This window comes from Hesperophylax consimilis, chromosome 1, assembly GCF_061612785.1.
Source record: "Hesperophylax consimilis isolate HC1 chromosome 1, BYU_Hcon_1.0, whole genome shotgun sequence".
NCBI classification, from domain to species: domain Eukaryota; kingdom Metazoa; phylum Arthropoda; class Insecta; order Trichoptera; family Limnephilidae; genus Hesperophylax; species Hesperophylax consimilis.
This window is the reverse complement of record NC_142836.1, coordinates 25337957-25365692: the sequence shown is the minus strand read 5'-3', so window position 1 is coordinate 25365692 and position 27736 is coordinate 25337957. Positions and strand designations below refer to the sequence as shown.

At 32.8% G+C, this 27736-nt stretch overlaps 2 protein-coding genes and 2 non-coding genes across 4 annotated transcripts in view; 2 read left to right on the top strand and 2 right to left on the bottom strand.

Moving 5' to 3' along the window:
* Positions 1–27736, bottom strand: part of LOC149426522 (uncharacterized) — a 126475-nt gene that overhangs the window by 24774 nt on the left and 73965 nt on the right. The gene's annotated exons all lie outside the window — the stretch shown is intronic.
* The window catches only part of LOC149426527 (pancreatic lipase-related protein 2), a 40884-nt gene continuing 26788 nt past the window's right edge, over positions 13641–27736 (top strand). Inside the window, exons 1-3 of the mRNA XM_089635104.1 lie at positions 13641–13751; positions 24037–24136; positions 24396–24541. Of these exons, the coding sequence (XP_089491230.1) occupies positions 13700–13751; positions 24037–24136; positions 24396–24541 (298 nt within the window). The 5' untranslated portion in view covers positions 13641–13699. The remainder of the gene's footprint in view (positions 13752–24036; positions 24137–24395; positions 24542–27736) is intronic.
* TRNAE-UUC (transfer RNA glutamic acid (anticodon UUC)) lies at positions 19876–19947 on the top strand. Its single transcript has one exon. It is a non-coding gene; the product is annotated as a tRNA-Glu (tRNA).
* TRNAG-GCC (transfer RNA glycine (anticodon GCC)) lies at positions 24184–24254 on the bottom strand. The gene has a single exon. It is a non-coding gene; the product is annotated as a tRNA-Gly (tRNA).

Here is a 27736-nt window from a genome sequence, read left to right as displayed (position 1 = left end):
AAATATTCCTGGGATTTTCCCCTATTATTCCGAACATTAGTTTTAATATAATAATTGGTATAGTAAATGTATTAATATGTTTTATAAATAAATTATTTGCAAATGACGCCACTTGTAGTAGGTACACTCAGAGTAGCTTGACGCCACTTGTATTGCAGTAGGTACATTCAGAGTAGCTTGACGCCACTTGTATTGCAGTAGGTACACTCAGAGTAGCTTGACGCCACTTGTATTGCAGTAGGTACACTCAGAGTAGCTTGACGCCACTTGTATTGCAGTAGGTAAATTCAGAGTAGCTTGACGCCACTTGTATTGCAGTAGGTACACTCAGAGTAGCTTGACGCCACTTGTATTGCAGTAGGTACATTCAAATCTCCCGATGGAAAATGAACCTAAGCTACGTCACGAAACTCTAACCAATCATTACTCTACTCCCTCGATGACCGAACCTTGTATTTATTTTCTACAAACCCTGCCTTTGAATTTGTATTGCCTTAGTAAGTACCTACGTACTAATTTTTTTAATAAAATGAAAAGTATAATTTCAAATGTGAGCAAAATATCACGAATTCAGTGTTATGTAAGACATCACAATTAATAATAGAATATTTAGTAATTAATAATAGAAGAAAATTTTCTGAAATATTTTGTGAAAAACGTTTTCCTTCATATTTCAGGGGTGTGAGTTTGTTAAGTAAACTGTTCTCAATTATAAAAGAGTTATACAAATGAGTGATTCGACCGGACTTCGCCAAAGAATTCATTCCTCTTTTTTCTCACAAAACAACTGAAAAATATGAAAGAATCAATATGATATCTGACATCTACTATGTACCTATGTATTTGGTAAAAAAATTTAAAAGCTCCGCAAACAAAAACCAGCTGACAATAGTTGTCGTTCCAGACTTCTGGACGCCAGAGCTCATCGTTGAAATCGTAAACCAAACCCATATATCTTTCTGACATAGAATATACTTCTCTTACAACTCAGAAGAAGCATTTTATAAATATTAGGTAGAGCAGAGGTTTTTAAAAAAGCAACGAAGTCCGCGTGAAAAATGTAGGTAATTTTCCTGTTTATCGATTTTAACATAAACGTTTTTCTGTTTTCCGCCATATTGCAAGCAACTAACGCCGTTGTGCGGTTTTGAAATGAACGCTGACGACGAAACCTTGACTCTGAGACAATACAGAACAGAGCAGGTCGGTCCGGAATTATTGCCAATAATGGTCACAGGAATTAATTCAAACTTGCGTAATGACGTGGGCAGAAAATAATACTCCTCATTGTTGCGGAATTCTCCCATTGCAAATTATTATATCGCTTTGTTCGCAGTAATAACGTTTTTGTGAATTTCAGTCGTTGTCAAGAACTAAAACACTAGCCGCTTACTTACAATCGCGGTGCAAATATTACGCGGTCGGAATTATGAAAACTTATTTCCATGGCGTAGGTATGTTTGAAACTGCCTTAAACGGGGTGTATACTTAAACGCTGAAAGATCTAATAAGTAAGGTGGTATGTATTTACTGAGCATAGCGAAGTCCTGTATTAACTCCACCGTTTGGCATTTCATCTGTTTGTAAATTTGTTTGTGACGTTCCAGTTCCGGTTCAAGATGGTTGCCGTGTTCAAAACTATATTTTTAACCCGCCAGAGTTCACATGATCGTGGTTCCGACTACGAACTGTCAAATCGTAAATCAATAGTATGGTACCTACAGAACTGAAGAAAGTTTGAAAAGGAATTGTCATTGAGATGATGACATTTCTTTGGACAAAACGAATAATAAGAAACTCCAGTCCTTTTTTAAAAATAATGACCTTTTGACTTAGATATGTCGCTGTATTTTTGTATAATTAAGGTTAGTTTTAATAATTATCAAAAATTTTATTTTTCGAGTCTCCCCAAAACGCACTAAATCTGTGAAGTTTACGTGTGACGTCACCAGTCACAAAAAAACTACGTTTTATTTAAACAGGCACTCATAGACATATGAATATTAGTAGACCTGCCCTAAGTGATAAAAAGCGTATTATCCCCACTCCCCATACCGGTTCCATTGGAGCCGGCTGTGCTCGCGTATGGCCTCAAGTGAAATTTGAAAACGTGACGTCATCATTCTTGTGCGAACTATGGTCGAGGCATCATCGGTTCATTTTACGAAATAACACGGCAAAATGTTGACTTGTACTATGAAAACTTGTAAAAATAGATGTGAAAAAGAGAATAAACCCAATTGTCGTATTACATTCCATATATAAGCATTATTTTACTTTATTTTAAGCATATTCACATCGTATAATATAGATCAGTTTTAGAAACATATAGGTACTATCACATCGAGAAACGTCTGGACGCGAAACACAAAGCTGGTTGGTTGCTGGGAAGTAAATTATGAACATTTATAAAAGTGTCTTAACTAAATACTTAAACGAAATATTCGACTCTGAAAATAGAACCGAATTTTTTTGCCGAATTTGGACTTCGCAAATTTGTTCATAACGTGGCGAGTAATTTGCGCTCCCATGTAAAAATGTCTATTCATTCAAAAGCAGGTTTTACTTTTAAGAAGTAAATGGTGATATTATAATGCGAGATGCCTATTTACTGTCAGATTGATTTATTGACGAATCACAGTCAGCTTCACTCCCTTCGTTCTTCAACAGTTGATTTTACCCCTCGCCATTATCTTCTCGTCTATTAATTCCTATGTCTGTGCAGGCACTGCATTTTGTATGGCGGCGTCGTGACTGGAGACGTTTTTAATTCTTGGGTTTAACCGCTTTTAATATTGAAGAACACTAGGTAAAATGTCAGCGTCTCGTCATTACTGTTATTGTATTACATCAAAGTGCAAAATTACACCCGCACGGCACCTGATTATCAATTTATCAGTATTCCAAAACCTGTATTAATAAGAAAAATTGGTGCGACGCCATCCTAACTAACCAATAAGGAAAATACTCCTTTACCACTAAGGTCAACTGCATTTTGTTGCGGAGATCATTTTGATGCAAGTACAATAGTTTGGTGATCTAGTAAATGTTTTAAACTTTGATTGCACTTTGGCGTGTCGACTGCATATTTTCTTTTTAAATTACAAGATGGTTTCTAGTATTTTTCCTTTGTGGTACCTATTAGAATTATTTTAACCAATAATCATAATAACATATACATAATTATGTAAGCAAAATACAATCAACTAATTAACAACTATCGCAAGATTGTCCGACTGTCCTAACCGAACGTAACCGATTTCCGTCATTTTCCATCCGGATTTTATTTATTGAAGGCTCAAATTATCATTCAATTCGTCAACACTGAAACAACAATAATTAAATCTTTTAAATACAAACGAAACCTGGGTTTCATTGGTTCAACCTCCATACGCTCCATACAAAACCAGAATGAAATGTGGAAATATGAACTGCATGAGTTCTGTGATGTCAGAATCAGCAGATTGAGTTGTGCCAACCAAACGGCGCATGTGATGGTGTTTTAATCATTTTTAAATAATAACGATTTATAAATTCTACGTATAATCAGAATCAGCATTCGTTGATTTATATGAATATATTTAAAGCCATAACATTTTCCTTTGGAGTTACTATTACTAGGTGTTCTGCTTGACAGTAAACTAAGGACGGGTTGTTTCGGAGAATTTGAACAATTCATCAAATTTCAACGTTCATTTACGGGTTCTGTGAAAGTCCTATTCAAATTCTGTTATTATATGATTATAGGCTAGTTGCTTGACAGAACTGAAATAAAAACAGAACTTAAAAATATCTTTCACAGAACTTGAAAATTAGCTTTGAAATTTGAAGAATTGTTCAAGTTCTCCGAAACAACCCGTCCTTACATTCGAGGCGCAAGTTGATATGATTGTGAAGAAAGCCCTTAGAATGTTAGGATTCTTATTCCGTATTGGAAAAGAATTCAATAATATTCAAACACTTAAAATATTGTATTTTTCTTATGTTCGCAATCATCTTGAATTTGCTTCTCCCATATGGAATCCTCAATATAATATTTATGTAAAGCGCATTGAAGCCATCCAAAAAAAAATTGTCAGTCATCTAAATTTTAAGATGAATATTGGTAACCACGGGATTAACAGCTCGATGGAATATTATGGACTAAAGCCATTAAAAACTAGAATAGACTCCGCAGATATAATATATCTCTATAAAATTATCAATGGCCTTATTGATTGTTCGCCCCTTTTGTCTGAGATTAATTTTAGAGTCCCGAGCTTTAGAACTAGAGATAAATCACTTTTTCATCTTCAAAAATGTTCTACTAATCTCAGACAAAACGCTTTTATATTCAGAGCTTGTACCCTATACAATAAATTTTTTAATTATATTGACATATTTTCGTGTAGTTTAGGAACATTTAAAAAAGATACCTTAGCTATTATTAAATAATAATTAATAACATACTGCAAGTTATCATGTTGTTGATATGAACCCTGTCCAGTTACAAGTGATTCATTTTATAAACATCTGTTCAGTTTGGTTGTAGGTATAATACATATATTGGTGATTATTGGTGTTGTGTGAGGATACAATTGATATATTGTAATTTATTTGTGTTCTTATATCCGATGTTATTTTTACTTTATTTAGTACTTTCTGTAAATATTTTTTGCCCACGGGTACTGGACCCTTAGTTTGTTATTATAATTAAATTTTTAAGTGAAAACCTATCATTAGATATTATATGTATCTTTTATAAGTTGATTATTTAGGGCCTGTTCAGACACGGCGATAACCGCGCGATTGATAAAATCGCGCGGTTTGAACCGCAAAAATGTTGACTGTTCAAACATCGGCGGTTAGTTAGCGATTAGCGATCAGTTTCAAGATGGAAGTCGAAGAGGAACTAGCGTGTCTGTGGGTGCTCCAGAAAAAAATAAAGAAAAGAAGGAAAAGGCAGTTTTGGGTGCATCCAATATTAAGGGATCGACTGACACATGGCCAATTCGTAACGCTATATCCCAATTTAAGAATGTTTGAGAGGAGTGTGCTCTCGTTGTGACGTGTTGATCGCGCGGTGCCCGCAACCATAAATATACCACTCTCTAGATCGATATCTTCGGGCTTTTTGTATGTAACGGAATTATACAGTACTTAACCACAGATATACAAGCAGCATACAAGCAGTACCTACCGTGCGGAGCAGAGCAGTAGACAAGGTAGAGGAAACTCAAGGCCATTTTAAAAAAGATGCGACCATAGACAACATAATTGCTCTCAGCCTACTCTATTCATTCACTAGCCCAAAAAAACTATTATAAAAATAAAAATGTCCTTGAAGCAGAAAAATGTCGAAATGTTTTCCAAGGGCAAGGTTCATCTGACTAAGAAAATAAACTTTTACAGTGCATTTCCTTGAGATGAAACTTGTTAATCTGAGAAGAAGAAACCCAAAATGACAAGAAATTTGCAAAAACACTGAAGAAAATTTCCAAAACATGATTGTCCGACAGTATGACGAAGAATTCCGACATTTTTCAGCCTCATGAACTCACGGTTACATATGTTTAAAAATCTTTAATTTCACCAAAACAATAAGATAATACGGGATAACACTAATCAATAACATGAATAAGTTTATTGATATAATAAATAACATTTATACGTTGTGGAGGAAGACATATGCCAAGTATGAAGCATTGTTCAAAAAACCGAACGAATAATCTAAAAACTGTCAATTCACTTTAAACTTGAACTTACGTAGGTAGGTTGAATATATGTTTGTAACTCGCTAACACTATACTGGCTTATATTGTATTTTTATCACGAACAACTTTAACACGCAATATTTTCGACGGAAATGATAGTACTTCGGCAGCAAATGACAACCCGCGTGTATAAATAAACCACACTCATTTTGTTTGAATGATTTGAAACTGTCAAACGGCAAAATTCCGTCATCTCTTTCTGTTACACGAGTCATTATGGTAGAGAGCGAGAGATCAAACAAATCCTTCTTTTCTAACCAATGAGATCTGAGCTTTTAGCCATATTATTCGTTTTCTATAAGAATTTTGAGGTGGGCGTGGCGGTTTCAAATGAGTTTCAAGGCCAAAGCTTAGTTAAATGCCCCTGCCCGCAACGCTACTGAACGCTGAGGAAGATCTCCATAGTAATAAAACCGCGTGGGCGCCGCACGATTCTATTTTCTAGCGATTGAGTGGCGGTAATCGCGAGGTTGGACTAACCGCGCGATTATGTCTGAATGATTATTATACCTATTATAAATACCTGCGTAAATAAGACCCACGCGGTTCCCGCGCGATTCTCAAACCGCGCGGTTCCCGCCGTGTCTGAACTAGCACTTAATAATGTAAAAAATCTGTTGGTTTTCCTAAATAAACAAAACAAAACTATTCGTTATTTGAAATTTAAAAAAAATGTTACTTAGGACGGGTTGTTTCGGAGAATTTGAACAATTCATCAAATTTCAACGTTCATTTTCGGGTTCTGTGAAAGACTTATTCAAGTTCTGTTTTTATATCATTGTAGTCTAGTTGCTTGACAAAACTGAAATAAAAACAGAACTTGAAAAAATCTTTCACAGAACTTGAAAATGAACATTGAAATTTGATGAATTGTTCAGATTCTCCGAAACAACCCGTCCTTAATATATGTATGGATTATAATTAAGCTGGTAGGTATTTAAGTACCTACTCGCAAATTGATTTCAGAGGAAATTTCGTCTTTGATTTTTTAAATAAGTAACATATTCTTTTCACAGAAATAATAGTGTAGATAGTTCCTACGTAAGTAAGGTTTCCTTAGGGGCACCATCTGTAGTAGCGGAGAGTCGTTCACGAACGAGCCGCACAATAATGAAAAGTGAAAAATATTATGGCTTAATATTATATATAATATTCGTAATAGATCAACAAACACTCATTCTGAATACATAAACTATTATACATAGAATGTATAAATCGTCATATAAAAACGAATAAACCACTATCCAATAACACACCGTTTGCCTGGTACGACTGAACCTGCAGTTTCATAACATCCAGTCTACATGAGTAATATATCTATGGTATGGCTGTCGTAGCTATACATCTTCCACATAAGGGTTGCCAATTGGTGGAGAATTCTGCAAATTGCGGAGAATTTCAAAGATTTTCTAAAATTGCGTTTCTTGCGGGGAGAACCTTTTTGTGGGGAAAATGCGGGCATTTCTTAATTATTTATCAAACCATATCAAAAATAATATTTATAATTATTGTGAGAACGCACTATATTTCGTTTTCGTTTGCAGATATTGTTCAAAAAAATCTATTTTTATAGCCTGAACGAAAGAGAAAATGAGATAATAATAAAAAAAACAATGCTGATTTCAATAGAATTTTGTTTAATTTCGGAATTGAAGGAACTTGTGAGAATTTTGAAGGGAATTTGAAAATCTCTTCATCTTTTTTGGGTATTTTAGAACATATGAACTCATTGATTCGTACGAAAATATTGAGTCTGTGAGATTCTGAATTAAGTGACTCCCAATGGCGTCAAATGACGAAGTAACTTCTGCATTCCACCATGACCTCCACCAACTCTCTTTCACAGTAAGAAGCAAAAGAAGATTTCTGGATACCCATCAATATATAAAATAGTATGTGAACCTATGTAAACTACAGAGCAGAAAAACTGTTTTATTTTTCTATGTGAAATTTACAGCTAAACGCAACTATTGTAATTTTTTTACAATTAAGTGGTTTTTTCATAACTCTACAGCTGATTATAGAAATTATGTTACGAGATTTAAAAAAAAAATGTACGCGTATCCAGAAATTGAAGAAGCACTTTCATGGCCGAAGCTTAAAGGTTGTGGGAAAAAAACACTGTGAAGATATTAATGAATGTTATTATTTTATGTTTTTTTACGTAATATTACGTAGGTAATTATAATCATCCTGCTTTAACACCAATTAAAATAATATAGTAAAAATTATAAAGAATACTGCAACAAAACAAAACGTTAAATTATCGTAATAATAATACCTGTAGTAGTTAATGCGAGTGTTTCCTTTACCTTGGCCAAAGCGATCAAATGCCTAGTATCACTACACTACCTGGTTCCTGCATTGCGTAAGAAATATCACAAAAATATAATACGTACCAATGTACATATATAAACACATGGCGTAGGTACTTGCCGCTCTCGTATCGTTGATAATATTTTCGGTTATAGGTGAGTATCTAGTAACTACATTATGTTACAATACAGATTTTTTACGTGAATTTCGCAATAGAGTTCCAACTGCTCCCAACTGTATAAAGCCATGGCGTCGTATTTTCACAAACTATGACCGTTACAAAGGGGTGGAACTTGACGTCAGAGGGGTGGAAGATTTGAAGTTTATTTTTATGATTACGATTATCGTAATAAAAAATATAATTGAATATTTTCTTTCATAATCAAAACCACACAATTCGAAACGTTTCCAACTGTAATTTATTTCTTCATATATATTATATTATAGTAAAAACAGCGAAAATAACCTAATTAAAGGGAGTGGGACGGAAAGGATATGGGAAGATGAAGAATGGCAAATGTTATGTTTTTAAAAAGAAGCAAAAACTCGCGAACAATGGGTTTTAGCATCATAATTTTGAACAATTTATTATGTATGAAATTTCTAAGTCAAGTTAATTTTTGTCAATTCTTAACGTCATTTCCGTCATCAGCAATGAAGCTTTGAAAAATAATTTAACTACAACAAATAAAGTTAGACATCATTTTGTTTTTTCCATACTTTTCAATAACATGTTCGATTATAAATATTTCGATTGAAAGATTGAAACTCGAGCGAAACCGGGTAGTACTAGCAACCACTAGTACTATCACGAATCAGAATTATTTGAAAAAAATGCACGTTTTTTTCAGAGGAAGTTCAGTCGAAGAATCGTGATTAAAAAAACGAATCAGAATTTACAATTTTATTTACTTAGTCAAGTTGCAAGGTCATGTTTCCGGCAAGTGCTCATGTTACCGAACTTCCAAACGATTTGTTACAACATCAACGCTGTAAATAAATACCTTCTTCAGTCATCGGTCAAATCTGATCGAAAAAATGTCAACGGTCATGAAATTAAATCAAGGATTTTCTGAGAGGAAATGATGGGAGATCGAAGTGACCGGATGTTGGGACACTTACCTTTTGGGTTGTACGGTGTCAGCGGAAGACTGAGTTGTCTGAACCCGCGGCTGCTGATGCCCGATTCACTTATTTTGTTTTTGTTATTCACGGACGAAAAAAAAAGTTATTCTACCCCAAAGCCTGCCACCACCAAATAGGCTTCTCCAATAAACCTACAGGTCGAAGGAGTTTTGGGGGGATAGGCAAAAGTTGGATGGTTAGAGACAACTCTCCAATGGCATCGAAATTTTAAGTATTTTCTTTATGTTATTTGGAACTAGCACAAAGCTGTGAAAGATCACTGGATATTATAATTATAGGATTTGTGAAGCTAAACGTATTTATAAAAAAGATATTTTCCTCAGTACCATTGCTATTCAAAAGACGAATAGAAATTTTCATTTAGAATGAACAGTATTAATAAACTTGAAATTTAAAAAATCTGTCAAAAATTTTAACAAACATATATATATATATATATATATATATATATATATATATATATATATATATATATATATATATATATATATTTCAAACACACAATTATTAATTAATTTTGGTATACGTACTTTCTAGCTTGTCTGAATCGTTGCGACAGTCAGTTCCAATTTTTAAAATCAAAGCAAACTTCAGTTCTAGAGATCATTGAACAAGCTGTTACACAGAGACACACCACCGAAATGACTATTTTTATTTACCGCACAAGAGTTCCAATTACCTGGAGCCAATTGGAACTATGGCATTCTCATTTGAGGAAGTTGTGAGGTTGAAGGATGTGGAGGAGGAGAAGTGGAAGGTGTAGGTGAAGGTTAAGGTGAAGTGAAGGTGAAGTTTGTTAACTGGCTTGCTCCACAGATCCTAGACATTTGCATAATATAATATAAGTAAGTATGTAAAATAACTCATCTTACAAAATAATAATACTCGTATATCGCAGAAAAAAATGTGAATTTGCCGAGAGGTCCATTGTAATCATAGAATAAAGCAGAACACAGGAAATGCCATCTGGGGGTGTTTCGTGATCCAAAAGTCTGACCAATCTTTGCTTAAATGTCGTATTGTGCAGAACTGTATTTCACCATCATTATGAAATGGGACGATGAAGGCTTGGCAAATATAAGTGAGCTAGAATCAAAAGGTACTAAAGTCAGTGGCGACATTGGTTTGCATTCAAATCTATATGGAAGGCATTTCTAGTGTTCTTCTTTATTATGTGCTTCTATCCCATTTTATTGTGCTTTTTGTTGTTTGTAATAAAGATATAGAAGTTACAATAGATTATGAGCGGTGCGCCTGTGACGCAAAATCTTGACGAGTTGAAGAAATAAACTCACTGGAAAGGACTTGAATAAGTATAAATATATAATATAACTGAAGAAAAATATAATATTAATAAATCTAAACGAAAGATGAAACAGAACAAGACACAGAAAATTAAAAAAAGTTTTTTTTTCTCTTTTTGGTGTTTCTTTATTCATAAAAATGTAAATGCTTACAGTTTTTTTGTTGTCTACAGCCACCATACTAGGCTCATGCCCGTATTATGGTAGCCATAATTTCTTAGATTGCTATGTTAAGATGTACAGAAATAAGAAAGAGAAAAAAAGAGATAAAAATAAAACATATGAATAGAATGGAATAAAAGAGCAGTTAATTTAATTTAATGACACGAGACATTATTTTAAATATTTCCTTCCCTTTATCAATAGCCAATTCTGAATATTTTTTTATATAAAGATGTTCAGTCTCCGATTTTCTGGTATATATATTGAGTGAATTGAATATCTTGGGAGCAATATAAAACATAAAATCGATCCCAGAATCTTTGTCTTTGATGTGATAATGCCTTTAACCACTCGGCCATTGAGGCATTAACGGTTAAAGCCAGAGATCCTGCGTTCGATTCCCAGATTTTTTCAATTTTTTCTGTGTCTTGTTCTACGTCATGATTCGTTTAGATTTATTTATTTTATTTTCTCTTTCAATTATTAAACTAATATTGATGAATACGACCTTAAAAAGTTACTCAAATAAATTAAATGTTAGCTACATATTTTTAAATGAAAAATAGTGAATTAGACTAATACTGAAAATTTTCCAAAATAATAATGGCATTCAAATAGGGCGTCATATACTCGTACATGCACTGAAAGGATAAACAGATAGAATAGTGTTGTGGGTCTATCCATTCGCCCGAAATAAGCTCAGTTTTTCCTTTCTTTTGCTGCAATTTATCAAACATAGAAAACAGATAAATAATTTCAATGGCTCTAGAACTCTGAAGGTTTCGTGTAAATTACTGGGGACAACTGTTTTTTTTTTTAAATCTGTATAGTTTTATAGATCACACTTCTATGAATCTGTTTCAGAGTTTTCAAGTTTAGAAATCCTTACAGGAAATCTTCTTGGCCTCAAAATATGCCACTTAATATTATTAATATAATTTGCTACTGGTGCTACTTGCTAATTATATCGAGTATGTGAAGTGTCATAATGAGTTGAGTGAATAATAAATGATGAGTCTTTTTTTGTTACATGATTGCGATTTGTTATAAGTATGTTAAAATTAAAACTGTAGTAATATAATTGAATGAGCGTAGCGTCTGTTAGCTCTACCGTTTTAAATTTCGTCTGTGTGTAAATTAGTTTGTCCGTTCCGTTTCAGATTCAAGGTAACGGCTATTTTAATGTTTCTGAACTCTTCGTTATTGGTTTAGACTTTCTTATCTTTAGAATTTTTTATCAATTTTATGGTACCTGCATGAAGAAAGTTTGATAAAATAATTGTTTTTCAGATAGTGATTTCTTTTGACAAAATGTTAAGATTCCTTATTTGAAATTTAAAATAGTTACATAAAATATATGGCTCATAATTAATTAGGTAGGTATTAAGTACCTGCTTATAATTCTTATGATTTCAGATAAAATTTTGGTTTTGATTTGTTAAATGAGAAAAAAAAATTCTCTTTTGGACGCGAGGGCTACAGTTCACGGAACTACTAGTATATTATGTTAGTGTGAGTTAAAGGTTCCATTTTTTTTAACATATATTTATTTGTTTATGTGCTATAAATAAACAGATTCTGAAAATATGTTCTTGGTTTCGACTCCGTAATAGTTAATATCATCGGAAAGCGAAACAACTATAACGTCTTTATGTTCAATAAAATTGCAGAAAATACATAGGTATTATTATTATTATGTTCTGCTAGTTTGCTGCTTATGCACAGCGTTGATTGTTGTTTGACAGCCGTTTCGGACTTTAAAGCCATTATCAAACTAACCACAAAATAATAAATCAACAACTATCACACGTGACAATTCATATTCCTAGTCAAACTCACGTACGAATTTGCTTTAAAAATAATTGAGATGTTACTAACAAAAAAAAAAAAATTTATATTTACATTTATGCACGTCATTGGTTGCTCATCAACACAATTTAGTTAACGATTGATGGTCAAGTTCATAAAAACGTAGCGCACAAATTGTTACGCAGGGAATAGCGATAATATAATAATGAATTAGTAGGAACTTGCGATTGTGTTCTAGGTACAGGCAAATCATTTTCAAGATTGCATGTTTAAACGTATTTGTGAACACCGATAGCGGTTCAAATTGGCTCGAAATAGTTTGGAACAACCGCCCATAGTACCCTATATTTAAAAATATAAAAAAATCTATCAAAAATGATTTTACTGTACCGCCTAGCGAAAGCTGTCACAGTTTTGTAGGCGGAGTGCCCAGTTCAGTACCGACTGCACGCGATCGGTGAACCTGGCCTTGAAGCGTTTTGCAATAGTTCTGCCATGGGAATCGTCGGGCAGGAAGTACCCGTTGTCTTTTTCCTGCCGAAGATTTTCCGCCCCCCACCCATTGGCGCCAAAAGCGCCCCCACTCGCGTCAACAGATCAAATCGAATCAGTCGATTGCCGGCTTGAAATGCGCGGGAACTTTTTATTTGACGTTTTACCGCGATAGCAATCACCTGTTTAAAACGTCTTGATCGTGTTGCGCACCTATGAACAACATACAAGTGATAAATTTTATATAAAGCCCATGGAAGTGTCTACAAAATCAAGAAAAAAAAACTAGATAATTTACTTGGCAAATGCGTTTGTTGTTATATTATACGAGATGTCGTTGTCATTAGCCAGCCCTTAAAAAACGTTGACGAATTTATAATTGGGGTTTTCTGCATTCTTACGACGATTAATGGATTCTTTAGATTGCAATGTTCGTCTTGTAGAAATAAAATGCAATGCTAAATATAAAAATAATTGATAGCAGTTTTTGATTAGGCATACCCAAAAAGTGACTGAAGTGTGAAGCTGAAATCTATTGCATTACTTAATATTAAAGAAATCTCGGGAAAATGGCTCTGGTCCGGCATTGGCGTTGGTGCTGAATGTTTTGTAACACATATATTTTTTTTATTGTGAGTTAATTACAATACAAGATATTCTCTAAAAAGTGCCCGAATTTGTTCAACTCGAAGGTAAAGTAATTGATTGAAGAAAAAAATGGTCAACCTATTTACAGCGGCTATTTGCCAAATCTCGACTGTTTTATTGGGTAAGTTTCTAGTATGTACATAATTTATTTATAATGTTTAAATATTTTCGTGAAAATAAATATTTTCTTAGCCTCCGTTGTATTGTAGAATGAAAACCTTTTTGTCAACATTGAGTAAGATCTTTTTCTCGTTTGTTGTGTTTCAACCATTCATAATTTTCAATTGACAATTTAACACTGTTTCTTTTTTTAATAAGTACAAAGATAGTTTTTTCTTTTTATTAATTTGGCCTTCCCCTTTGAAATCTTCTAACGTTCCCTAACTTCTAACTTTCCCTAACCTAACCTAACAATCGTTTTAACATAAGTTGAAAGAACTGCGAAATTTTTATATTTGAAGGTTATGTTGTTGAAATATTGATTTTTTTAAATATTTTTTATTTTATTTGAAATGGTGTTGAGTGGTGTTAAAAAAAAGAGATCAAATTTTGAAAGGGGAAGAGAAGTGTAGGCTAAACATAAAAATGTAATATCTCAAAAGAGAATTTTTCGCAAAATTGGTCTTAATTGTTATGTCAAAAATATAATTTAAAAATAAATAAAAATGAATTAAAGAGAAAAGATTTTGACAGAAAATTTTAATTAAAATAACAATAATTAACAATTTGCAAGTACAGATTTACAAATATTTGGCAGACGTCGGTTTTAAGATATGTATGTTGCCACGCAAAACAAAGTTAGATTTACATTCGCTAGTTTATTTTACTTAGTTAGTTTATTATGCCGCCTATGGAGAAAAATGAGTAATGCTGATTTATTAAAAATCTCTTCAAAATATTGGCAATCCGGTTAAAAACCGGAAAGCAGGCCGCTTCCTGATAAACTTTTAGTAAATTGAACCCATGTTCATACCTGCGTTTGTCTTAATAATATATAATGAAGAAATTCTGCGAAAATGTTAGGTTAGGTTAGGTTTTAATGAACACATCGTGACAATTAATTGGTATTTTAGTTAAAGTTTATTTTTTCTCAGTAAAATTGTAAATCGACATAAAGTAAGCAAGTCTGACTGTTACACATTAAATGAAATGTAGATGGTGAAACAAAACAGTGTTAGTTTCAGGAAAATTCAGGAATTACAGGAAAAACAAAATACGTAAATATATGAATAAATTCTATAAAAATTTAATCACTAAAGGCAATATTAACGACTCTCAAACGAAAGATGTGAAACAGGAAAGACAGAAAAAGATTCAGTCGCAACTAGGAAGAAAATGACGAGAATGTTGGTAGCTCTCGGTCGTAGACAGTTAAAAATGTAAGTTGATATGGTCGAATTAGCTCAGTGGTCAGAGCACTTCCCCAGTAAGGACGAGGTTCGAGTTCTTTTTCTAGATGCCACTGAATCTTTTTCTGTATGTTCACCGTATTTTCAAGAGTGTTTGTTCTTCCTTCTCGTCTTCGGCTGATTATGCTATTGATTAGTTGTTGTTAATTCCTTGTGGTTAAATACTTGTCTTTGCTCCGCATTTCTTAAGACTTAAAAAGTATTGCAATTGCAATTGGCTTTGATAAATTAAATTGACGCTTCAATGAACGTTGCGACACAAACAATGTTGCAAATTTAATAAACTAGTTTTGATAAATATATCTATTTAAATAAACAAACAAAAAATAACGGTTAAATGCACTTGTAAGTATATTAGGTTAACTATTATCTCATGTTTGATCAACGAAAAATAAATTTTACGTGAAACTTGACGTAGGCATGTAAAAACATGTAATTATTTCAACCAAATAGTTATTTTTGTAATAAAATAAAAATAGGTGCAAAACGTGTCGTATGGAAAAACGTGAAAATCTGGAAAAAGTCATTCGGACAGGCTCCGTATCATAACTTTTAATAATTGGATGAAATACTCGTGGTTACTCTGGTTTTGCAGGGTAGGGCTTTCGTGGTGTCACATTAAAAAAAATCCAGGGAAGTGTGCGTGCTGTGAACTTTTTTCTGTTTATTGGTTGAAAACGGCTTCAGTGGCTGGGTGGTTATGATCTTTTGGCTAAGAATCAATATGTCACGGGTTCAAATCTCGGCGTGCGCACCTAAATTTGATTTGATTAATTTGTGTTTTTTTCACAATTTAATAATTTAAAATAAATAATATTTTAAATTGAGTGGTAGATATTTTCAGTATATTGGCATGAAGAAAAACAATCCTTCAGATTCTAGGTTGCTTGAAATGGTTTTAGCCGTGTTTGATAATCACATCTGAATAGCCAGATACCTCCCCAGCGTCCTTTTCCCCACCTCCTTCAACCTCATAACAAACCCATAGTCACATTCGCTCCAGACGGTTTATAGCAGTTCTACATTACTCAAATGTTCTGTCCTGAAAATGACTTTTCTTTTGTTATTTAAAAAAAAATGTTAATAACAATATATATAGAAGGTATTAGTAGTACAATGTTGTTAAAAAGCTTGTAACTGTAATGTTGTAATACCTGCCTGTATGCAAATGTAGATGGGCACCTACTTTTTTTTAATTGGATTCCGAGGCAAAACTGTTTTTTTTTGTCATGAAGTTGATTATATTATGTATGTAGATATATAACTTTCTGGTAAACAAAATTGCATTAAATTAGGGAATGTCTCTTAACTATCGTATAATATTTTAGTTTAACATTGACACTCAAAAAATTCCTCCGGTAATAGTTAGGTATTTTATTTTAAAGTAGCTGATGTGTACCGGCGTTGATCGGGGTTATGAATGGTTTGAAGTAAAATTTTGAGGTTGTGAATTCTAGTGTACCTAAAAACTGGGTCTATTTTTATGGTGGAAATAATATTATTCTAAGGAATTGAAAAGTTTAATGTCCATTTTTTTGTCTTGATTGTGCCACGTTTTCCTCGGGCGTCCCCGACTTCCACCATTCACTACTTTATACCACATTGTTACTATTAAAAAACTACATTAACTAAACCATGTCTTACAACACATGGTTTATACCCGATCACCAAAAATATTGAGTGAACTTAATATTTACTTAATACTGTACTGATGCTGTCTCTTTATCTAATTATTATGTCAGTAAATAATATGTATTAATATAATTCAGTATAATGTAAGTTAGGTAGGTACCTAAGCTAACTACTGTAAAATGTAGAACAAAAAATATTTATTGAGACTTGTGAAGATTTCTTCTCTCTCGTGGATCTGAATAATAAGTACCTATATATTTTTTAAATTTTTAAAAATATTTAATAATATTATTTTTTCATTTGAAACGGAGTTGCACAAATTAAATATACTAACAATAAGCCAAAAAAACAACTTTTCTGTGTTTTTATTTGTATGTAATTTTTTTCCATTATTCAAAAGAAAACTATAAAATAATTGTTCTTTTTAACAAATCATTATACGGGGTTTTCCAATGAGAGGTGTTATTTTGATATTCAATCGTAAAAGATCAATGGTTTCGTTGCTTGTGTGGCACGTAGCGCCGTCTTTTTGAAAGTAAACGTTGTCCAGTCAACGTTGTCAATACCATCCAATCCCGGCCATAAAAAATCATTAATCATCTCTCGATAGCGCATTCCATTCACCGTAACTGTTGCTCCAGCCTTATTTTCGAAAAAGTAAGGGCCAATGACTCCGCCGGACCATAAACCGCACCAAACAGTCACACGTTGAGGATAGAGAGGCTTTTCAACAATAACTCTTGGGTTTTCCGAGCCCCAGATGCGACAATTTCGCTTGTTGACGAAGCCACCGAGGTGGAAATGGGCCTCATCACTCAAGATGATTTGCATTTGATTCACTTAAGTGAATTTTAATAATTTCAATGCGTTGTTGAAGCGTGTATCGTTCCATTTTTATTAATGGCGTAGTTTTTACTTGTCAAATGTCAAAAATGACAGCTTCGAAATTAACATCTACCGAAATAGCGGGCTATTCAAAATAACACCTCTTATTGGCAAACCCTGTAAATAGTTTTCTTAGGTACCGTTGTTTTATTATTTAAATTCTCGATAAAAAGCTTACGGAGAACACGTTTTTTACAGCATGGTTTTTTACCCTTGAAACACGGTTTTTCAATTTTGGGATATGAACAAAGGATACCCAGAATCTAGAACAAAACAGTAGCTACATAAATATGTGGACGGTAGTTTAAATTATTGCTTAGTTAATTAATAAATTATCCGGACGCTGTAGAAATTTTAGATGACGTATTTAATTTTCAATAACTTTACCGTAAATTTTTTCTGTCGTTATACATATATAATGGACATGATGCTCATTTTTTTATTTACATAATTCAATGCTGTATTTTCATTTATTTTTAAGCACAAGTTCTATGCCAAGATCAGCAAAATTATTGTAAATAATTTATTGCCAACGAAAAGTAATATTCGAATAAAATAATAATAAGAAATCATTTTTAAATTACACAACTGAAAAAGAACTATTTATTTATCGTAAACGGTTGTTTTTCAGTTGTGTAATATTTAAAACATGTTAATTAGTAAGGGCCTTATTAAGGACGGGTTGTTTCGGAGAATTTGAACAATTCATCAAATTTCAACGTTCATTTTTGGGTTCTGTGAAAGACTTATTCAAGTTCTGTTTTTATATCATTGTAGGCTAGTTGCTTGACAAAACTGAAATAAAAACAGAACTTGAAAAAATCTTTCACAGAACTTGAAAATGAACGTTGAAATTTGATGAATTGTTCAGATTCTCCGAAACAACCCGTCCTTAATATAACTGTTTTAGAAATTTCATTCAATAGCACTGGACCCGAAGATATTAGAAGAACGAGATGTGCTATGAGCAGTTCATACTGTGTGGAATTGTTTTGACCAGTGTCGCCGGTTTTGTTCACCAATACTACTGCACACCTTCGCTTACGCTAAGGACGTAGATATCATTTCAGTTGACACTAATACATAGAACAGATTTCTATGCGTACACGTCCCGATAGTATTCAAAGTACCCTAATTAGGTAGTACTCTGCCTACGGTCCGGCGGCCAACATAGCATTATCTCGTTCTTCGAATATCTTTGACTGGACCTATAGTCATGCTATGCCAGTCTTGACATAATTTCGGTAAGTAAATCAAACGATACAAGTGAAAAAAATAGCAGATATTATTATGTACCAAGGTTTGTAAAATACTAACCTATGATCGCCATGTCAGTACATGTTTTATAATTAATTCGTTATCGTTTTGTGGAGGTTTGAATATGCACAAGATATTGATTTAATATTATGGTGTAAAAAATTAATATTTTTTATAACGTGATTGGCTCAATATTATTATAATGTTTTATTTATACATGTTTGGGCACTTTTTATTCTTACCGCGTACCCAAAAATTCATATAACATAATCAGTCTTACTTATAAAGATTCCCTAATAGACTGCTGCCTCGCTTCTATTCGGTGAGGAAGGCCGTACACTGCTCAGGTTAAAATATAGGGTTTTCCAATAAGAGGTGTTATTTTGAATAGCCCGCTATTTCGGTAGATGTTACTTTTGAAGCTGTCATTTTAAATTTATATACATAATAAAATAAAAGAAGTGATAAGTGATAAGAAGTGATGTGTAGTTTGTGGCAAGTGAGTGTTTATGTAAATAAAATTTAATTTATGAACATAATAAAATAACACCTCTTATTGGATTTTTCAGACTGGCACCACTTTGTTCCAATCCTCAAAAACATAGTAATTTTTACATTTCGCGTTTAGTTACTAACTTCACGTATCTTCAGATGACATTGGCGATGTCATGGACCCGGTATGCTTTGAATTGCTTGGAAATTTGGCCAATTCGATTGTGCGTTCCGTATTTGCTTTGGTAAATCGATATTTCGATTTAAAATATTCCTCTGATAGTGCTGCCAATAGGCATTAATAATTTTTGCATTTTCATTGCGCGACCGATCTATATTTGTGAAATCAAATACATTTTTAACAAAGTCCGCGATATTCGTCTTAATACCATAGTAATACGACCCTAATTATGGGGGTCGCGGCTTAAAAATCAGTCGTGAGAATCACAAATTCTATATTATGTTGGTTAGTTTGCATTATTAGTAACCATGTACATTTGTACCTTCTTAGTACTTACCTTCAACATTATTTTTTATCTTAGAACAACATGCTAGCCTCCATTGTCATCCTCCCGTATGGTCTAGTGGCTAGGATAGCTGGCTTTCACCCAGCAGGCTCGGGTTCGATTCCCGGTACGGGAAATACCGTTCGGTATTTTTTAATATTTTTTTTAATCTGTTCTTTTATTTTCTTACATAAATAATATTTTCATGAATAAACCAAATTTATTATTTTAAATTAATTTTTATCTTAAAAAAAAGTGCAAATTTTTTTTTCATAATCGCTGTCAGAATGTTATAGAATATTGACAAAGATTTAGGTAGGTACTTATTTGAGTATGAGTAGAGTTAGATATTTTATTTAGTCATTGAGTAGAGTACACAAACCAATTTTTTTTATTATTCAGGAAACAAAAATAACACGGAGACATTATTTTAATACTTTTGAATTTTCGTAGTTAAATTAGCATTTTTTATTTTAAATTATTATACGTACATGGCTTCTGAAGGTCTCATTCTCAGTATTTTATACCAAATTTCCAGTAAAAATTACCAAACACTTATTTACATATATAAACAAACGTTTACAATTATATCCACATTTTATATTGCATACAAAGAGAGTTATATGACACAACATGTTTCCCCTTTTCCTCAATAATTATAAAAAAATAAATATATAGTGGTTCAAACAATGTTAATGATGATGATTATTTTCAATATTATCTAACGGGTGAGTTTTTATTTTACATATTTTTCAACATTATTTTTAAATAAAAAAAAACATTCTTTAAAAGGAAGTTCTGCTGTATAATTATTGTTACTCGTGACAGCTGTTCCGCCTTCTGAAGGCATCATCAAACTGGGGTGAAGTCACTTACAGACGATATGCCTATTTATATTATTCCGAATAAGGTACTTATAATGAAAAATAAATTGATTGTATTTTTTATTACCTATACCATTATTAATATTATATATCAGCGATATCCGGTTTTGTTTAACGGCCCAATTATTTTGCCAAAACATAAAATAAAAAAAGTGGGTGTGTCAAGCCTACGCAAGACAGAAGTGAAACTTCTTTTGTTAAACCGTATGAACCACAATCAATTACGTATTTCACTCGTATTACACTCACGACGCAGTATACTAACCAAGCAGCTGATGCTTGGCGTGGCGCAGTTCGCTGGTGTCTGAGAGAGAGGAAAGAAGAGAAGAGAGAGAACGTTCGTGAGCGGCTCCCCCACCTCAACAAGCGCATATGGTGAGAGAGGGACAGTGAACGGTGAGCGGTGGTGGGGGTACCCGCATTTTCGTGTCGATCCTGACTCGGTTTTACTCCGTCCATCGAAAATCCATTACGCGCCTAAAGAAGTTTCACTTCAAAAATTATAGTTTTAATGTCGTGTTTTTCCAATAAATTAGAAATAACTTTTTTTATTAAGGAAATATTAGAGTAAAATTAATATGTACACAGTTTGTTTATAATTTTATTTCAAGTGATGTAAGTGTCGCCTTGAAGGCAAACATAATAATATATATGTATATTATGTCTATCTATACTTCTTCTGTGAACAATAGACCTCCCGTCAAAAAAGTATATTTCGAATTTTCTTTCATTTAATAAATCAAAACGAAAATTTCCTCTGAAATTATAAAGTACTTAAATACTTACCAAATGAATAAAAAACAATATATTTTTCGTGACGTGTTTTCAATTTCAAATAAGGAATTATACAATTCTTCCAAAGAAATGTCACTATTTTAATAACAACTTCAGGCAGTTAGGTACCATAATATTGAAAATATGCAAATCGTAAAATCCAAATTAATACGACGATTTCATTTTTAAAAATAGAATCTTCACCGAACGTTAGGAGGTGTTGTTTCAAAGAATTCAGTTCAGTTTCAGTGCCGGCAACCCGGGCGTTTATAAGGTTGGTTCTGTACAGATGTTTTTTTTTCATTACCCTCCTCACTAGACATAGTCTGTTCTGAGGCTGGTTAATTAGAACAATTCATCAAATTTCAATGTTCTATGTAGGGTTCTGTGAAAGTCCTATTCAAGTTATGTTATTATATCGTTAAAGGCCAGTTACTTGACAGAACTTGAAAAATCTTTCACAGAACTTGAAATTAACTAAGAAATTTGAAGAATTGTTCAAATTCTCCCGTTCTTAGTAAAAGATCTTAGAAAGTCTTCTAGTCAAAGTACGGCTTGTTTGAATAATATAGTGGATGCTGTAAAATTTCGAAAACGGAAATGGAAAGCACAAACAAATTTACAGATAGACTATACGCAAGACGGTCAAAATAAAACAGGACTTCATCATGCTCAGTCAATTATACAGAAAATAATTCAAATCATTAATTAAAATCATAATTTAAATCATTAATTAATGTAATAACAAATTTTATTACATTAAATTAAATTCCATTGTTTAATTAATATTATATATTATTCTGAATAAAAAATATTTTACTAATTAAAAATAGGTACTTATTATTTTATTAATTTCAACATTTTATTTTCTTTAACTTGACGTAACACCAGGGGCGTGCCATACCGTCTCAAAATATATCTTGTAAAAAGTTAAATATTTTGCAATTTTATCGAAGCATTGGAAAGTCCTCTGTTCTGGTATTGTGTACATTCGCAGTGAAGCTGTAGGAACACTCTTTCAATACCTGTAAACGATGCAAGGAGTACAAATTAGACATGTTTTGTCTGAAATAATGCTTAGGTTAGGTTGGGTAGTGACGAAAATATCAAATATCGATATTATTATAATTTGTAGGTTTTCAACATGGCTCACACTAAACGAAAGTTTGTGACAACTTTCTCACTTGTGGATAGATAACATCGTATTTTATGTATCCTTTAGTTAGTAAGAGAAGGCACCTTCACTTAAATCATTATCAATAAATTAATCTGTTTTCACTCTTGTCAATATTTTACTCATAATGGAATAATGGAATAAAAATCATCATCTTTTGTTTTGGATTTAAATCGTATCACGAGGTATCCAATAGCATCTATATAAAACCATACACCGATATAAAAGGCGAAGAATTGAATTCAGCCTAACTATTAATTTGTATTTATTACTCTTTTGTCACTAATCTTTTTCTTGTTAGCGCCCAAATCATTTGAAAAGTTTGTTATACAAGATGGCTGCCAGGCAATTTCCCTCACCCTAGATTTGGCTTCAATGTCATTAATTGAAATCTTACTAATAATGCTCTGTCCAGGGATTTTTAGGTTCACGGGTTGTTGACATTTACGTTTTAGTTAAAATGAGAGAATATGACATAATAAATGATTCAGTTTGTTTGATTTGCTGGTTTGTTTGGGCTTTTTAAATTTACATACAAGGTTATGGCGTGTGCCAGTGTGTGTAGTGTGCATTCCGCACACACACTGGCTTGGTTTGTCTGGTAATAACGTCTTAATCCAGCCCATCGTAATCTGTGGGTAATCTGGTTGTTAACTTATTCAGGAGGTTTACAGAGAATGTGATTTATATTGTTAATTCGTTCGGAAAATTTCCTGGTAGATACGCACCGCGTACCTCAGCGGCCAACTCAAATTATACGTGAGAGTGATTCAAATTGCCTGTTTGTTGTCGCCGGGGAGTTAATGTAAACAAAGCACAAAATTATGTATATTTGATCACTTGATTCTGCAAATTTTTATCGTGTTTTAAGCACGTATATTTTAGATGAAGTGACAAAAATGTTTTTGGAACTTTGATCTTATATTTTATGTAATTATAATAGCGAAAAATACTTTAGTACAAATGTTTTATAATGACGTTATTATTGTGTTCCTTTATGTGGAAATACTTTAAATGATATAATTAATGGCTTTGCAAGGTTCTCACACCCATGAAAAGAATTAAACGGTATTTTAAAAAAATAGACAGGGTTTTAATATGTACTGACATTTGAGACAATATAACATAAATAGGGAAAATGCCAGGAAATTCTAACCTATTATTTAAGTTTGCGCCTTCAATAGAAATGTTCTCCTAATGAATACTCGAGAGAGAAAGAAAATGAAATGATTGAAATGGGAATAAAGTTGTCGAGGGAAATTGTGGCGGGAAAAATACCTCAAGAATCCCCAGAAATAAGTTCAGAATGTTTATTTTCAAAGATTTTTTTAGAATGCCCCATATTCTATGGTCCAATGTATTTTCTTGATTTATTATTATTTTTCGTTTGCAGCGTATGCCCCAATAAAAGTAAATATATTACCGAAAGGGGATTGTTTTAAATGCTGCCCCATTGATGATGACACGGATATGAGATTTTTGCTATATACAAGGTAAGAAAAAGTTTATAAAAAAATTAAAAGGAACAATAAAAAAGAATTGCATCGGCCGGGAATCGAACCCGGGCCGCCCGCGTGGCAGGCGAGCATTCTACCACTGAACCACCGATGCTACGACTAGCCTATCAATTATTTCGTATAAAACCCGAGCGTTGTTTATCTCATAATTTATTGCTACTTCAAAATAATTTAACTTTGTGTACTTGCCTCAATATTTGCAAGATGAAATAAAAATATAGGTATTTTGTTTTAGAGAAAATCCTACTGAAGCAGAGCAAATAATTTCATATCGAGAACTGACTAGCAACACAAAGTTGAATTCGTCCCGGCCAACAGTAATCTACCTGCACGGGTTCACAGAGATTGCACCAGGACAGAGCGGGACTGATATAAGAGACGGTATGTTGTATTTATCGTATTATTTTTTTATAAAAAATACCTTTTTATGAAACCCTGAAAAATATTAATTTATTTGGAATTACTGCCCTCTGGCGGCCTTTTTGCATAGTAATTTTTGGAGGCTTTGAATAAATAACACCACTAACAAAGTGTGCTTTTACACAGAGACTTTTGTGTTTATTCCGCAGAATAAATAATCTACCTACTAACAATAATAAAATTTGGCTAATTTACATGGCATATATTTTGTGCACCTCAAAGGCGCTTTAGCTAGAAAAACAAAAATAAACTTTAGGAATTTTTCTTTTAATGTTGGTTTGAATCCATACAAATTTTATATAAATGTAAAATATTGCATTAACACGTAATGATTGCAATAAACTAATACCAAATACTGCAATATGCTTATACTTGAAACATTTAAACATTTGTTAAAAATAAAGTATTATGTAAGTGTATCATGGAGAAAAATTAATATTGCTAATTTATTGAGAATCTCTTCAAATTATTGGTAATCCGGTTATAAACGGGATTGCAGGCCATTTCCTGATAAACTTTCAGTAAATTCCATATATATCGGAACACGTGTTCATGCACCTGCATTTGCTTTGATAATATATCGCACCTCCGGTGCTAAACTGTCACTTATGCAAATAATGTAATTTTTCAGGAGAAGCGTTTGGAAATTCGACATCCTATTATAATGTATAGTTCTTCTTGTCTAAAAAATGAACTGGTAATTATTTAAACTACAACTTTAAACTTCATATCAAAGTAAAAGCAAACGTCTCACAACTTTGTAATAAAAAAATATAAACATTTTAAATTTACAACCCTCCCAGAAGTGACATTATGGCACTAGAAAACAATTTACCAGGCAATTATGTCATAACAATCAAAACACGATATCATACTTTTCTAAAGTTTTATTAATTAAAATATCAAAGCAGTATAACAAACTTTCTTAATTCTACATATAGAACTTTACTATTAATCAGACTTTTTAATCTCAGTCTTCTTATCATTTTACGAACGGTTTTCAGCGACGTTTCATATTAAATCAGTCATTGGTCATGTATGGTTCCTATTTAAATACTATAATTACGCAATTAACAACAGTATCAAACAAATACAATTTCTTTTACTTATTATTATTATTTTAATTAGCATTAATTTTGTACTAATTGGGTACTCTTAAAAAAACAAAAACCTTAAATTTATTGTTACATTCACAGGAAAATCAGGGAGTCTTTAACGATGTGGTTTCAATAAACTTGTTTTCCCTGCAAGTGGAAATGTGAATTTATAGAATGTTAGAAGCACAAAAAATTAAATGAGATCATTATAGAAACCTTCATAGTATCTTGGTATGATATTTGCCTCCACTAATTGCAATAAATCACGCTTTTTGCGTTCTGTAATTGGTATTTTTGAAGTGTATGCTTGCTTGAAGGGAATGTGATCTATTCTTTGGGAGTTGCCTCTACTTCCGCGTAATTTTTTTCCTCTTGGTTGAATTATAGCTTTTGCTTCCTCCCAGTTTTCAGTTTTGTAAGTTGTTCGATATTGGTAATTTTCACAATTCTTTGTGAATTTAATGCATTTAATATAACCAGTTTTGATTACATCTCCGTTTAAATTTTTGCTATATTGAACTTCATGCTTTCCTCAAGTGACTTCAAATCAAAGAAATCATCGTAATTCATTTCTTTTACCACAAATGGTTTACCCGTCTTCTTCGCCCCACGAATCAGGAACATTGTCACAATTGTTAATCGAACGAAAACTTTATACCATAAAACATAAGGGTTGGGGAAACAATGTCACTACGTACACAAGTATCTTTATTATTTCATGTCACAACCAACTTAAGTGTTGTTATTGCTCCAAAATCATAGTCACAATTACCTTAGTGGCGTTGTAGCTCCAGGAGACTGCTATTCGTGCGGGGTGCCGCGCGCAACTAACCAATCAAACGTTGTTTCTCCCAGTGGAGGTTAGATTTGCACCAAAACCATAACGACATAACTACCCTCACGCGGAAATTATACGCACTACACAAACGACGATGACACACCAAGTAAAGAGGTACATTAGTTATTTTTTCTCATACTTAGATCAATTTTGACAAAACTTGCATAAGTGACAGTTTAGCACCGGAGGTGCGATATGTATAATGACGAAATGCGTTCCAACAAGGTGCTAATACATTCTTATTTTACTAAAAGTATCAAGAAACCTATCAATTCAATTTGTTAACCCGTAGGAACCGGCAAGAATATTCAATATAATATTTTTATTCAGGCCAGTATAAAGACATTACCACTATTGATAAAGTGACATTTTGATTTTTGTAAGCGAAAAAATGAATGTATAAATTCGACACTGCAATAATTGTAGTGCTTCGTGACGTGGTGGGCTCAATTCTTCAACCCTGCAATTGCAAGTCTCCGGCTATTAAAGATGGGCCTGCAATCCCGCTAACCGGATAAAAGAGATTCTTCATAAATTAGCAATACTCATTTTTCTACGTGTAGATTCTCTGAGCATTGTCATGATTAAAGATCACCGCTCAGAATCGAAGCGTTTCTGAGCAGTGAAACGACCATTTCTGAAAATACATAATATATATCTACTTTCCAAGCATTCTCTTCCCTACTCTCCCTCCCCACTTCTTTTAGCATCACAACAAAATTGGGGACGACATAGCAGTCTCCCTGCCTCCCGGGATGCTTTTGCCGTATTCACATTTGAGAATCTTACCTCGGGAATCTTTATTGAGAATTCTTCAATAGTAGAATTTGTGGTAGGTACGGACGTAGGTAGGTAGTATGTGCTAATAAAAGCATTAGGTAGACATATTTTTTCCAGGGTCAGAACACAAACAGTTATGACACATATATATTTTTCAGTGTAGCCAGCAAAGACCTTTCAATGAAACTCATTTTCCCGATAAAAGCTTTTACGTTTTTCATTGGTTTCTTATATTATCATTTACCTTACGTTGTCCTATTGCAGGCTTTAAAGAGTAGGAACACTTCGCTATTCTTTATCGTTTTTAAATCCCTCGTAGATACGAGTATATTCAAGATTTTCCCTCGGGAAACTTTCCTTCGTACACGGTTTCCTGTGTAGGAGTGTAGGTACTTGTGCACATGTACAGTGTAGTGCAATTTAGTACAGTGTTCACTACAT